Raw genomic sequence first — 14,677 nt, 5'->3', positions numbered from 1 at the left:
ATGCTGTCAACCACCATTTCCTAGGAATTGAACATGAGAACATGTTGATGGCTTGTGAATGAATATGTCATTTGAATAAGTATTTGTTGAGACTTCAACATTTGAGAAATTACATAAAATCCGCCAAGAGATTTCACACTGCAAAATTAGAAATGACAAGTTAAGTTTGTGTATTTGCATAATTTATAAGTGAAACACCGTACAATATTTTTCTCTGTCAAACAGTTCCGCCAGTCATCTCTGTGCCGCAGCAGTCCTTCAACGCCACTGCCGACTATGGAGAATCTGTGACCTTCACCTGCCGGGCCTACGGCTCACCTGAACCCGATGTTACGTGGCACAGGTATGACTTATCACCATCGCCGCAAACTCAGAACATATGGATGGTTTATGTTAAACAGATAATATATAGACATCTAAAGACACTTTTGCTTTTGTTTGCTACAATATACTTTTTGCAGTTAAATGTGATTGAAAATATAATTATTTGAATATTATTCAGTTATTATTTACATTATTATTTAATGTATTGTAAATGTATTTTATTTTTAAATAATATTCAGTTAAAAAAATTATTTATTGACAGACCTAAAACATTTTGATAATGTTATGTAATTGTTTAAAGGGTTAGTTTTCTGCCCTCAGCGGAGGAGCCTCCTGCGGATTATAGTTGCACAGGATTGTGGGAGAGTGGAGGTGACAAGGCTGTTCATCCAAAACTCAAAATTCAGTCATCATTTATTCGCCCTCATGTCGTTCCATACCCTTAAGACTTTCGTTCATCTTCAAAACATAAATCAAGATATTTTACTAATGAAATCTGATATATTTCTGTCCCTCCACTGACAGTCTATGCAACTACCTCTTTGACGCTTCAAAAAATTCATAAAGAGATCTTGAAACTAATCCATATGACTTGAGCAGTTTAATCCAAATGTACTGAAATGAGACAATCGCTTTATAAGTTAAACAGATTTAATTTAAGCTTTTATTCACATTTAAACATTCATCAACACATACATCAGTTGTGGTAAACGGAAGCTCGAGCATACTTGCTTGACTTGCAAGAACCAATGAGGTTCATTCTTGTGTTACACATCACATTTGAGGTTCCCCAAGAACCAGTGACGTACGGAAGTACGGTTGAGCTTCTGTTTGTGTTCATTGATCAGTGTTTAAATGTGAATAAAATCCTAAATTAAATCTTTTCATCACATATAGCAAAAAAAGTCTCTTCAGAAAATTTGGACTAAACCACTCAATTCATATGGACTAGTTTTACGATCTCTTTATGAACATTTTGAAGCAACAAAGTGGTAGTTGCGTAAACTGTCAATGGAGGGACAGAAATCTCTCAGATTTATTTAATCATCATTTGTGTTTCGAAGATGAATGAAAGTCTTGCAGGTTTGGAATGACCTGACGGTGAGTATTTGATGACGATTGTTTTTTTTTCCCCTCAGAAAACAAAAGTTTTGACAAGTTAAGGTGTCACACAAAAACTGAGGAAGCAGAAATTGGGGGAACAGGAACGAGGGTTGCGCAGCCAAGAAAGAGCTGTGATAACAGAGAACGGACACATTTATTCCATCCTTAATGTGCGGGCTTTGAATGACAGCAGCACAATGCGTTGATTACAGGCTCTCAATCACTGTAATTACCTCCGGCTCGGATGAGAATGAATGTGATGAAAGCGATCCCTGCCGAGCATTCTCACACGTTGACCTTTAATGAATGAGCCTAACCAAACCACTCACTGATACATTGGGACAAAACAAAACCACCACCAATTACATTACGCTTGCTAAAACCTGATAGTTTCATTTAATTTTGTGTGTGCATGTGTGATGGTGCCAAAAAAAGGATTATGGGGGTAGTACAGTGTATTCTGGGAAAATGCTATAAATTAATGTATACCAGTTAAAGTAAAGTAATTTAAGATATGTTTTGTGTAAATTAAAATATGATACTTAAAGGGTTAGTTCACCCAAAAATGAAAATTCTGTCATTTATTACTCACCCTCATGCCGTTCCACACCCGTAAAACCTTCGTTCATCTTCGGAACACAAATTAAGATATTTTAGTTGAAATCCGATGGCTCCGTGAGGCCTCCATAGGGAGCAATGACACTTCCTCTTTCAAGATCTATAAAGGTACTAAAAACATATTTAAATCAGTTCATGTGAGTACAGTGGTTCAATATTAATATTATAAAGCGACGAGAATATTTTTGGAGCGCCAAAAAAACAAAATAACAACTTATTTAGTGATGGCTGATTTCAAAACACTGCTTCATGAAGCATCGGAGCACAAATGAATCAGTGTGTCGAATCATGATTTAGATCACGTGTCAAACTGCCAACGGCTGAAATCACGTGACTTTGGCGCTCCGAACAGCTGATTCGATACACTGATTCATTTATGATCCGATGCTTCCTGAAGCAGTGTTTTTAAATCGGCCATCACTATATAAGTCAGGGGTCTCAAACTCAAATTGTCGGGGGGCTGTTTCTGTGATTGACACCTCATAGGAGGGCCATATTATCCTTCAAGCGCAAGAAAGCGCAACATTTCAGAAAATTTACTTTCCTTTGCATTATTTCTCATTTACTTCAAATTTCATTAGGCCTACTAAAATATTTTTATACCTATACTATAAATATTTTATTTACCATACTAAATGTAAACAGCAGTGTCTCTCTCATTGTTACAGAGTGTAATAATTATATAATACTATTACTAATATAATACTATTAATTGAAATAGTCTGGTGCGACTTCTCACATGCAACAAGATATATGGAATAAAAAATCAGTAATTTGGGAACAAAACCAGCAACACTTGTGGCGTGGAGGGGTCAGAAATAAACAAAAAAACTGGAGCTATATATATCAACTTTATTTTGCCAAAAAAATAAAAAATCTCTCATTGTTACATACATTATTAGTTTTTAACATCTAGTGGAAGTATTTTCCCTTACTTTATGTTAGCTTAAATAACATTAAAATCTTGCACTGAACAACACTGTACTGAACAAATACAATCTCTGAATACATTTGTACACTCCTCTGTTTCTTGACAGACACCTGCAGCGCTTGTGCTCACACAGCTGAGACACATTTGTCCAAGATGCCGTTTGAGCATCGGTAACGTTTAATGGGTGCATCGGACGCGTTTCGGTGGTTTAAATCGGCGCTCGTGACTTAAAGTCGAGTGCTTTTACTGTAATTTAGGCAAGCGCGCTCATAATAGAAGCGATTGAGAGCGCGGCTCATGGTTGCATAGCAACGACAGACGCCACTGGAGCGAAAGCGCATTGGAAAGAGGAGAATGCGGCGCGGCTGCTTATGTGACGCGATATGTGAATGCCCCTTAGAACGGCGACTTTTTCTTTGCATATCAGACAGGTAGCAACTAGAGAATAATAATAATAATAATTTAGCGGGCCGGATTATGTTTTATTTTTGAGATCATTTGTGGGCCGGGTAGAGGGGGTGGGCGGGCCGTAAATGGCCCGCGGGCCGGCAGTTTGAGACCACTGATATAAGTCGTTATTTTGTTTTTTTGGTGCACCAAAAATATTCTCATCGCTTTATAATATTAATATTGAACCACTGTACTCACATGAACCAATTTAAATATGTTTTTTAAGTACATTAATGGATCTTGAGAGAGGAAATGTCATTGCTCCCTATGGAGGCCTCACAGAGCCATCAGATTTCAACTAAAATATCTTAAATTTGTGTTCCGAAGATGAATGAAGGTTTTACGGGTGTGGAACGGCATGAGGGTAAGTAATAAATGACAGAATTTTCATTTTTGGGTGAACTAACCCTTTAAAGGGTAATCATTTACTTCCCCTCAAGTAGTTCCAAACCTGTATGAATTTCTTTGTTCTGCTGAACACAAAGGAAGATATGGGGAATTTTGCAGGTGTTCACTTCTCAAAAAATGTTTTTGGCCTGTTAACATGAAAGTTTTTACTCTAAATGATAGATAGATAGATAGATAGATAGATAGATAGATAGATAGATAGATAGATAGATAGATAGATAGATAGATAGATAGATAGATAGATAGATAGATAGATAGATAGATAGATAGATAGATAGATAGATAGATAGATGTAGAAACAAATAAACAAACAAACAGACAATGCAGTTAATTCCAAGAGATTGAGATCACATACCTGCTCTATTACCATTGCGCCCTTGAGCACTGCACTTGGTTGCACCAGTGAGACTTGTGTACAATTAGTGTCATGAAAATTAGTGCGTTGTAATGTCCTCTGGCTGAAAAAAACATCTGCTCAGTTTTTCAGCAGTTTTGTTGTTTGAGCATCCGGAATTTGAGCATCTGTCTGTTTGTGTCTCTATTGACTCGTTGTGTATAGCCAGAGAGAGTGTGATTTGATTCCCTTCTCTCCATTTCCTGTAGCCACACAGGTCTCTCTGCTTTAAATAGATTTCATTTCCATTCATTCCTCTCCTAACATTATGACAGTCTGAAGCCGTGCTGTAATCTTCTCCAAAAAATATTTCATTACCCTGTCTCCACCTCGACGATATACCTATACGGCATGTATATTGAATGCAACAGAATATTCTGAAATGTTGCTTCTCCGTCTATGATGAATAACCCATCACCTGGCATTTCTTTGCTTCCTACATCTGCATTATGCATAATATTTTTGATTGGCTGGTCGGAGAGATTTTCATCTTGCAATATGAATAATACCACAGTGTTGAGAATTTAGGCTTTGTTCAACTGACATGTGTTGTGTATGTGTGGTTTGTCAGGAAGGGAGTGCAGCTCCAGGAATCGGAGCGGTATGTAATGAGAGCTCGAGGTACAACGCTCACAGTTCGAAACATTCAGCAGGACGACGGGGGCTCCTACACCTGCAAGGCCTCTAACAAGGCGGGAGAAGTTGAGCATGAACTGTTTCTCAAGGTTTTTGGTGAGAACTCCTTTTTATTGGGTTACATAACTCTTCATCCGTTAAATAGGATGTTACCTGTCAGACTGTAAGTGCTTGCTGTTCTGTCAAATTAATGTTAACATTTTGAAATGAGAGGGGAAGGTTGTTGATACCTAAACATCTTTATATAAATAATTTGAAAATGAAGCCACAGACTAGTGTATAATGAGAGGAAAAAGCCAGGCTTTGTCAGGATGATTACTGTGCAAGTGTTGATTTTAAGTCAAGGCCAGGCAACATTTTTCACATGAGGTGATTTTTTCCCATCACTATGCCTCATCACCCAGAAGTTGTTGTGATGTCACGTGTGACCAGCATGCACAACAGTATGAATAGATCATACTAATTAGAGCCTTGTTGTTTTCTGTTTTACTGCATATTTTGCAGTAGTGTTGTTGTGTTTGTTGTTCCTTGAGTATTGTGTCATGTAGTGATAATTGAAGTTGTGGGTCATTGAGTGTTTGCATGTGCAACAAAACACTTAGTATGAAAAATCTGCTCATTATTAAAAACAGCTTATTATAAAAAACTGTGTTTACATTTTAAAATAGTTTTTTCCAGGTTTTTCTACAGTTTTGATGTTAAAATGCATGCATATCAAGAGCTGTGAAATGACACATTTACATGCAGAGCGAATGTTGGGTTACTGACACATTTCTAAAATAAAAGAAAAATATCTAAATAAGAAACAAAATGAAAGTGTACACTACCATTCGGAAGTTTGGGGTTTGTAAGATTTTTTTTTAAATAAGTCTTTTATGCTTACCAAGGTTGCATTTATTTGATCAAAATATTGTACAAACAGTAATATTGTTAAATATTACAATTAAAAATAGCTACTTTTTATTTTAATATATTTTCATACGTAATTTATTCCTGTGATGGCAAAGCTGAATTTTCAGTCTTCAGTGCCACATGATCTTTCAGAAATCATTCTAATATGATGATTTAGATGCTCCTATTTTTTTACTGTTACAGTATCAATGTTAAAAATTGTTGTGCTGTTTTTTGTGGAAACCATGATATATTATTTTTCAGTATTCTTTGATGAATGATAGAAAGTTCAAAAGAGCATTTTATAAATAAATGTACATATTTTTTAACATTATAAATGCATTTACAGTCACTTTTTATCAGTGTAATGCATCCTTGCTTAACAGTAATATTTTTGTTCAAAAAAATCTTGCTGACCGCTGCACTTTTAAATGGTAATATACATTTTAAATAATTTACATTTTTATTATTAACAGAGTTTACATTTAATAAATAAATGTATATTTAGATACATTTTATATTAATATGTCTTGCTCTTATCGCCAGCATGCCAGTAATTACCCATTGAACTTACTGAAAACTTGTTTAGGCTATAGTTAAATCGAGTGAACTGTACAACTGTCAGCATCTGTGACTCCTGCGTGCAAAATTAAGACTATTATTAAACTAAATAAACCCTGATATTTTAAGAACAAGGTGATTGACAGGTACATCCCTGCACTTCACTCTTTCCAGTCCAGCCGTACAACATGCTTTTCTTCCATAAACAGACCGCCTTAATTACATATGAATGGGTGACACATCCTTTATGGCAAGGAATTTCGATTTCGATTTTTATGAAGCTGCCAACATTTTCAATGATTATTCAGATAGCACCTTGTCTGCTCATGTAAATGTATGGAGATTTATTCTGTAGTCATCAGAATCCTTTCCATGTGCAAGCAAAGGGTATTCTTCAAAGCAACTCATTTAAATGAGCCCCCAATATTGGATGGGAGTTTTGTTTTGCAAAGCGTGGTGGGATCCTGAGTTGTAACTTTCCTTTATGACCCCTGACAGCTAACAGAGACGGGGCTGCTAGGGTTTCCATTCAGCTAGGCAGTAGGCGCGTATCTTTCGCGTTTTCTGCATGCTCACAAAACTTGTTTTGTCTTTAATGAATGGCATCCCAAGGTTTAAGAGCTGGATTATCTCGTCACGCCTTATCTCAGCTCTGTTTTGCCATTTGCTGATATGTTTGTGGGGGGGGGGGGTTTCCCAGCAGTATTTTAGTAATCCTTCTTAAATAATGATTATTGTTCAAAATGTGTAATGAAACTCTCACATTGTGAACAAATCATGGGCTGCATTTGCTATCTATTGACAAAGAAAAAAAAAAAAAAGTGTGTTTTAGGCATCTGTTCTAAAGGCAGCTTTAGAACATCTAAATGCAAACCAGTCGGTGTCATTAGGATTATCCTCATTTCTTAGCTTGCACTGTGCACCACAAGATACTTAATCTCTTGAAGGATGCATGAGAAAGATTTGTTTCACCCAGTACTATTATTGTTATCATAGCTGAGTCTGTTTTGAGGATGTGGTTTTGTCAGTCTGACCTAAAACCAAAACATGGTGCTGGACGTTCTGACTTGTGGAAAGTAAATATAGATTAATATTACTTTTCTTCATTTAAAAAAGCAATATAACTGCTAATATTAATTGTGAACATTGTATTAAGATGCTGAAAAAGAAAAGTTATGTGCTGTTTGAAGATCAAGACATTTCAGCAGTGTAAAAATACAAGAAATTGCTCAATTTTAGGACACTTAGACATGTCGTACCTGCAGCATATTTGACATATTCAGAGGTGTCAAGTAACGAAGTACAAATACTTTGTTACCTTACTTAAGTAGAAATTTTGGGTATCTATACTTTAGTGGAGTAATTATTTTTCAGACGACTTTTTACTTCTACTCCTTACATTTTCACGCAATTATCTGTACTTTCTACTCCTTACATTTTAAAAATAGCCTTGTTACTCCTATTTCATTTCGGCTTGTTTTCCGTAACTTGAATAGGGAAGGCGTAGAACATTCAGCGTAAGCTTTTTGAAGAATGCGGAAGCGGAAAGTACGTTCAAGGCGATATTTTGTTTATAAAGCATAAACGGTTGTATTTTTTTCGAAAATGACCGATCGATTCGCTAGATAAGACCCTTATTACTCATCTGGTATCGTTTAAAGCCCTTGAAGCTGCACTGAAACTGTAATTTTGACCTTCAACCTGTTGGTAGCCATTGAAATCCACTGTAAGGAGAATAATCCTGGAATGTTTTCCTCAAAAACCTTCATTTCTTTTCGACTAACGAAAGAAAGACATGAACATCTTGGATGACATGGGGGTGAGTAAATTTATCAGGAAAAGTGTATTTAAAAGGACTAATCCTTTAATGGCATTTTTTTCCTTACATTATACTTTTACTTTTATACTTTAAGTAATTTTGAAACCAGTACTTTTACACTTTTACTTGAGTAAAAAGCTTGAGTTGATACTTCAACTTCTACAGAAGTATTTTTAAACCCTAGTATCTATACTTCTACTTGAGTACTGAATGTGAATACTTTTGACACCAGTGGACATATTACATATTTTTTCATTCATTCACTTTATTTATAAAGCACTTTACAACTGCACCTGCAGACCAAAGTGCTGTACAATCAAGAAACACTTCATTAAAATAACACACAACTTAAAACAACACATATTACTAAAACAACAAAGACTAGCCCACCCTCTCAAAGGCTAAAGACAAGAAGTACTGTAGCTTTTGATTTCAACTTTAAAAGCATTTAAAGATGAGACCTCTCAAAGTTTCTGAGGAAGACTATTCCAGAGCCTCGGACCCACAACAGCAAAGGCCTGATCCCCTTTTAACTTTAAATGAGTATGAGGGACAGTAAGCAATAAATTATTATTGAATCTTAGATAGGTGCTTGATGAAAAGCAATGAGCTCAGACACGTAAGGGGCCATCCCATGCACTGCTTTAAAAACATACAACAGAATTTTATATTTTATCCTGTAGTTCACTGGTAGCCACTTGAGAGAAGCCAAAATAGGAGAGATATGATGACTTTTCTTAGCACCCAGTAGCAGCCTAGCTGCTGCATTCTGAACCAATTGCAAACGTGAAATAGTGGTCTGGCAGGACTCCACATACAACACATTGCAATAGTCCAGACAAGACAAAACAAGAGATAATTCTTCAGTTCTAGAGGGTCTAAATTAGGCTTTTTAAGAAGTGGCTGAATAACCGCCTACTTAAGGCCTGTTGGAACAACTCCATTATGAAGACTACTATTAATAATAGAAATAATACTCGGCCCAACAACATCAACCATCTCCTTAAGAAAACATAAAGGAACCACATTGCAACCACCAGATGTAGGCTTCAAACGCATAATGATGTCCATAGTTTGCACCAGTGACAGCTGCTCGAAGAGCTCAAAACTCCTTACACAAGCCGATGACATCACAGACTCAACTGCAGATGTAGGCAGACTAGTTCTAATCTTCTCTAGTTTTTCCACAAAAAAGTCTGAAACATTTCACATGCCTCCAATGAGGGGGTCAGGGTAGAACATCCAGTCGGATTGAGAAGTCTATTAATTGTTGAAAAAAAGGCTGCAGGGGCATTATATTTCTGTGTAATGACACTTGAGAAATAATTGAGAATTTTGCCTTGCAGTTCTCACAGCTGCCTGGTAGTCTGAAACTGAAGTGAAACCTGTAGCTTATCCTTTCTCCATTTCTGTTCAGCCTTCCTGCATTCCTGCCTCAGAGAACGAGTATAGTTGTTAAGCCATGGAGTTAGATTAAGTTTAGGTTTCCTAACTTTTTTTGCATCAAATAAATTACAGAAATATTGATGACTTTGGATTTTTTTATACCTTAATAGGCCAACGTATCCTGGGAGATACAACTCATAAAATTCATATATCAAATACATCAAAATTTCCTATGGATATGTTTTACTAAAGTCCAGATGATATAAAAAGTAAGATGAAATGATTTTTTGCTGATCATTTTCCACTTTTGCATGTTTAAGGGTCAATTGTTTGTTGAATCAATCTCTAATGTCAATATAACAAGAGAAAGCGATTAAGCTGACAAGATGTTTTCGATATCACTTTACAGTAAGGTTTCTTTTGTTATCATTAGTTAACTACATTAGTTAAGTTGGACTAACAATAAAAAAATACTTCTAAAGCATTTATTAAAGCTGCAGTCCGTAACTTTTTATGGTTAAAAATGATCCAAAATCAGTTTTTGAGCAAGTACATAACCAGCCAGTGTTCAAAACTATCTCCTTACCTTAGCCTGATTCACAAAGGGAAGCTTGTAATAATCCGGATGGTACTAGTAAGTTTCCGCAGGAAATTCGAGCATGCAGACGTTCGTCACTGTCACGTCTGTTTACATAAAGAACAAGTCCCAGCTAGTAGGCTATTTCATGTGAGGATGCTGCAACTTATAATTTTGATGGCGGATTGTATGGTATGACAATTGAACTTTAGAGATTAGACTGTACAGAAATTGAAATCTACAGGTAATGCTAATACACACTAAATACACATAGTCACGCAATGCTGATGTTGTTAACATTAATAATTTGAGAACAAAGTATAACAGTAATAATAATTTGCCCGGTTTGATGTGATATGAGCTAAGCGATCGTTAGATTTAATCACCATTGGTAGTGCAATTTATTGTCATGCTTTTTTTCTTAGTTGGTCACAACAAAAGTGGCAGACATGTTACTTACTTGTTCAGATGACATTTTCCGGTGAAAAGTCTTATTTTGGTCATACTTCCAAGATTACAATCTGTGATTCCGAAGTACAGTATCCACACCGATGTGGTGACTGACAACAAACATTAGATTCATCCGCACTGAGGAGCTGTGCCGATACACAACCACGTAAAGATAATATTTCCTCATATAACTGCAATTGCAGCTTTCAAACAGAGATGGCGACAAAGAGGCAAAACTTACGCACTGCAGCTTTAATCTTAGTACATGTTAATTTACTACTGCATTACTAAAATCAAAACTAACATTAACAAAGATTAATCAATACTGTAACAAATATACTGCTCATTGTTAGTTCATGTCAGATAATACATTAACGGTTAGTAATGGGACCTTATTGTTAAACATTGCCATTTTTTCTTACTGTTCTACTGTTCTCTTTTATTTATCCGCTATTGTTGTGCACCCTGCGGGAAAGCATTTTCTGATGTATATTTATCAGGTTAAATGCTGCGATGGTGTCACCTCTTTGCTTGAAGGCTGCCGCTGTTGTACATCAGTTACCCTACTAATGAGCATTGCTACACAAGACAAGCCTTATCTTAGATTTATGATGAGAATCTTAAGTATTCTTATGCCACACATCCCCTGCAGTTTACTAATGTTTATTTACCAGTGGGAGCCTGTTAGATTCAGATAGCAACAGATGTGTTGTGCTTGTCAATGCACTGTTTCTTTTTCTGAACTCCAGACAGACAGTAAAATGCTGACCTTTCTGTTGTTTTCTCTTCCATCTGGGTGACCATGAAGGATTTTTGATTGTAAGACCAGAATGATGTTGTTGATGCAAAGTTCAGTCTGATATTTACTGAATCGTTACCCAAGAGCAATATGTGCTCTGAACAAGAAATCTTTGTTGAGCAGTAGATTATATTTTTATATTGAGTGTCAAGAGAAAAGAAATATACATTTCTAATAGGTGATGTCTTTATGAGCTTTGGTGAGAAGCTCACAGAGGCAGTCTTTATTCTTAAAGGTCCCATTCTTCGTGATCCCATGTTTCAAACTTTAGTTAGTGTGTAATGTTGTTGTTAGAGTATAAATAAAATCTGTAAAATTTTAAAGCTCAAAGTTCAATGCCAAGCGAGATATTTTATTTAACAGAAGTCGCCTACATCGAACGGCCAGTTTGGACTACATCCCTCTACTTCCTTCTTTAATGACGTCACTAAAACAGTTTTTTGACTAACCTCTGCCCACAGGAATACACAAGAGTTGCGTTTGTAGAGTGTGTTTGTCGCCATGTCGTCGAAACGCTGTTATTTTCATCCCGCAGTCCAATCACCGGTCTGATTCCAGCTCAAATTGATAGGGTAAAATTAAAGACATGTTTACAATAACACTGAGCGCATGCATCTCCACGTTATGGTAAGAGGCGTGACTTTTCCGGGCACGGTGCGCTCAGAGCTGTCGAATCACAACACAGGAACCGCTGGCACAATCAGAACTCGTTACGTATTTCTGAAGGAGGGACTTCATAGAACAAGGAAGTCATCAGCCCATTTTTATGACAGTGGAAACAGCGGTATACAGATAAGTAAATTATATGAAAAATACTGTGTTTTTTTACATGCGAAACATGAACACATGTTATATTGCACACTATAAACACAATCAAAGCTTCAAAAAACCACGAAAAACGGGACCTTTAAAACGAAAAGATGTTTACATGCTCCACAGCTATTGGAATGGTATACATATAATATTTTTGTTCATGTAAAGGCAGTCAGTTATGGATCTTATATGACTATTATAAGTTAAGTTTTATTACTCACCCTTATGTCGTTCCACAACCGCAAGACCTTCGTTCATCTTCGGAACACAAATTAAGATATTTTTGATAAAATCCGATGGCTCAGTGAGGCCTGCATTGCCAGCAAGATAACTAACACTTTTAGATGCCCAGAACGGTACTAAAAACATATTTAAAACAGTTCATGTGAGTACAGTGGTTCAAACTTAATGTTATAAAGCGACGAGAATACTTTTTGTGCACCACTTTGGCAGTTTGATACGCGATCCAAACCACTGATTCGAAACAAAAAATTTGTAAAGATTCGAAGCTTCATGAAGCAGTGTTTTGAAATCGGCCATCACTAGATATTGTTGAAAAGTCTTTATTTTGTCATTTTGCCGCACAAAAAGTATTCTCGTCACTTTATAATGTTAAGGTTGAACCACTGTACTCACATGAACTGTTTTAAATATGTTTTTAGTAGCTTTCTGGGCATTGAAAAAGGAAATGATCTTGCTGGCGATGCAGGCCTCACTGAGCCATCGGATTTTATCAAAACTTAATTTGTGTTCTGAAGATGAACGAAGGTCTTACGGGTGTGGAACGACATGAGGGTGAGTAATTAATGACAGAATGTTCATTTTTGGGTAAACTAACCCTTTAAGCCTGAGTGTGTTTGTTCCTTGTTTCTCTAAATATCTCCATTCTTTAGTTCTGTATGTTTCTCTTTTGTCCCTCTCTTGCAGTCCAGCCTCATATTACTAAGCTAAGGAACGTGACGGCTGTTGAAGGCAGTGCTGCTATGATCTCCTGCAAGGCTGAGGGTGAACCTTTGCCTGAAATCTCCTGGAGGAGAGCAAGTGATGGGCACAGCTTTTCAGATGGCGATAAGGTACAATTTGATTCTTAGAGATAGTAAATGATGTAAAAAATCTGTTAAAAAATTTGGGGTTGAAAAGATGCTTTAATGTTTTTTAAAGAAGTCTTTTATGCTCACTAAGGCTGCATTTATTTGATAATGTTGTGATATATTATTACAATTTAATTTAATAACTGTTTTCTATTTTAATATATTTTAAAATGTAATTTATTCCTGTGATGGAAAAGCTGAATTTCCAGCATCATTACTCAAGACTTTAGTGTCACATGATCCTTCAGAAATCATTCTAATATGCTAATTTAGAGCTCAAGAAACTTTTTTTTTTTTTTATGTACATTTTAAGCAGTTGTACTGCTTATTTGTTTTGGGGGAAATCATGATACATTTCTGTCAGGATTCTTTGATGAATAAAAAGTTTGAACATTTATTTGAAATAGAAATTTTTTGTAACTGTTAATGTCGTTTGTCACTTTTGATCAGTTTAATGCATCTTTGTAAAACTTAATTTCTTTAAAAAAATCTTACTGACAAACTTTTGAATGGTAGCTAGTATATTGTTTTCATGTGGCGAGTGTACATGTGATGTTGTCATTAGTTTGGGACAAAAAGAATTTTGTTCTCATCATGTACTTCTTATAGAAAACACATAATAATGAATCACTTAAAAGTATAGAATTTTAAAGTTTGTATGGAATTCATACTTAAAAATCTTGTTGATCTAAATGATTAATTGTTGCACGTCCACTGTCCAGTTGGCAGTACTGCAGTAAAATCTATGTGACAGAAATAATGAGACGGTCAAAGTTGTGTTGCTGTTCAAAGTTGAGCCGCTCTAGTAATGACAGTCTCTTCCCCGCGGCTCACGTTACCATAGCAACCCTGGATCACGCACCGTCCCCCCATACTTTCTACTCAGGATATTTCATGTCGTAAGTCCAGCATTGTTGTAACAATTATAAAGAAAATAATCAACAAAGAGAAGCAGATATTACCTGCATAAAGACCTATATGATCAATTGTGAGGAAATGGTACATATACATATAGTCACATGTGACCAAACATTCAGGGTGTCACACAATAATGGCAGATGTTAAGTCATAGCAACTTGGTATTTTTAGTTTTGTGAATATATTGCAATACATGCAAACTGTTGACATTTTTTTGAGTGCTGTGAACATCTACTGTAAGTTTTCATTGCGTACCATAATCAAACTATTTCCAAGAACACATGTATGTGTATTTGCAGGTTTTCAACCACCATTTCCTCTGAGTCACTAAACAGTATAGCGTTTTGCCAGCACATTAACTGCCAGATATGTGAGACGTTCAGTCTTTGCTCACGCCCACTGTAATAGTCACGGACATTAGAGGATATAATAGACTAGCACACAGAGACACAGCCCTGAGGCACGCTTAGTCTGTGTACTGGTTGAAGGCTGAAGAAGGTTTTCTGT

At 36.1% G+C, this 14,677-nt stretch overlaps 1 protein-coding gene across 6 annotated transcripts in view; it reads left to right on the top strand.

Moving 5' to 3' along the window:
* ncam2 (neural cell adhesion molecule 2) overlaps positions 1–14,677 on the top strand; it is a 241,160-nt gene that overhangs the window by 182,848 nt on the left and 43,635 nt on the right. For all 6 annotated transcript variants that reach the window (XM_048193489.1, XM_048193488.1, XM_048193492.1 and 3 more), the window contains exons 6-8: positions 226–343; positions 4,801–4,961; positions 13,089–13,234. In XM_048193489.1, the coding sequence (XP_048049446.1) occupies positions 226–343; positions 4,801–4,961; positions 13,089–13,234 (425 nt within the window). The remainder of the gene's footprint in view (positions 1–225; positions 344–4,800; positions 4,962–13,088; positions 13,235–14,677) is intronic.

The sequence above is a fragment of the Megalobrama amblycephala genome, linkage group LG6 (genome assembly GCF_018812025.1).
Source record: "Megalobrama amblycephala isolate DHTTF-2021 linkage group LG6, ASM1881202v1, whole genome shotgun sequence".
NCBI lineage: Eukaryota > Metazoa > Chordata > Actinopteri > Cypriniformes > Xenocyprididae > Megalobrama > Megalobrama amblycephala.
The sequence above is the reverse complement of the archived record's forward strand: the minus strand, read 5'-3'. Positions and strand labels throughout refer to the sequence as shown.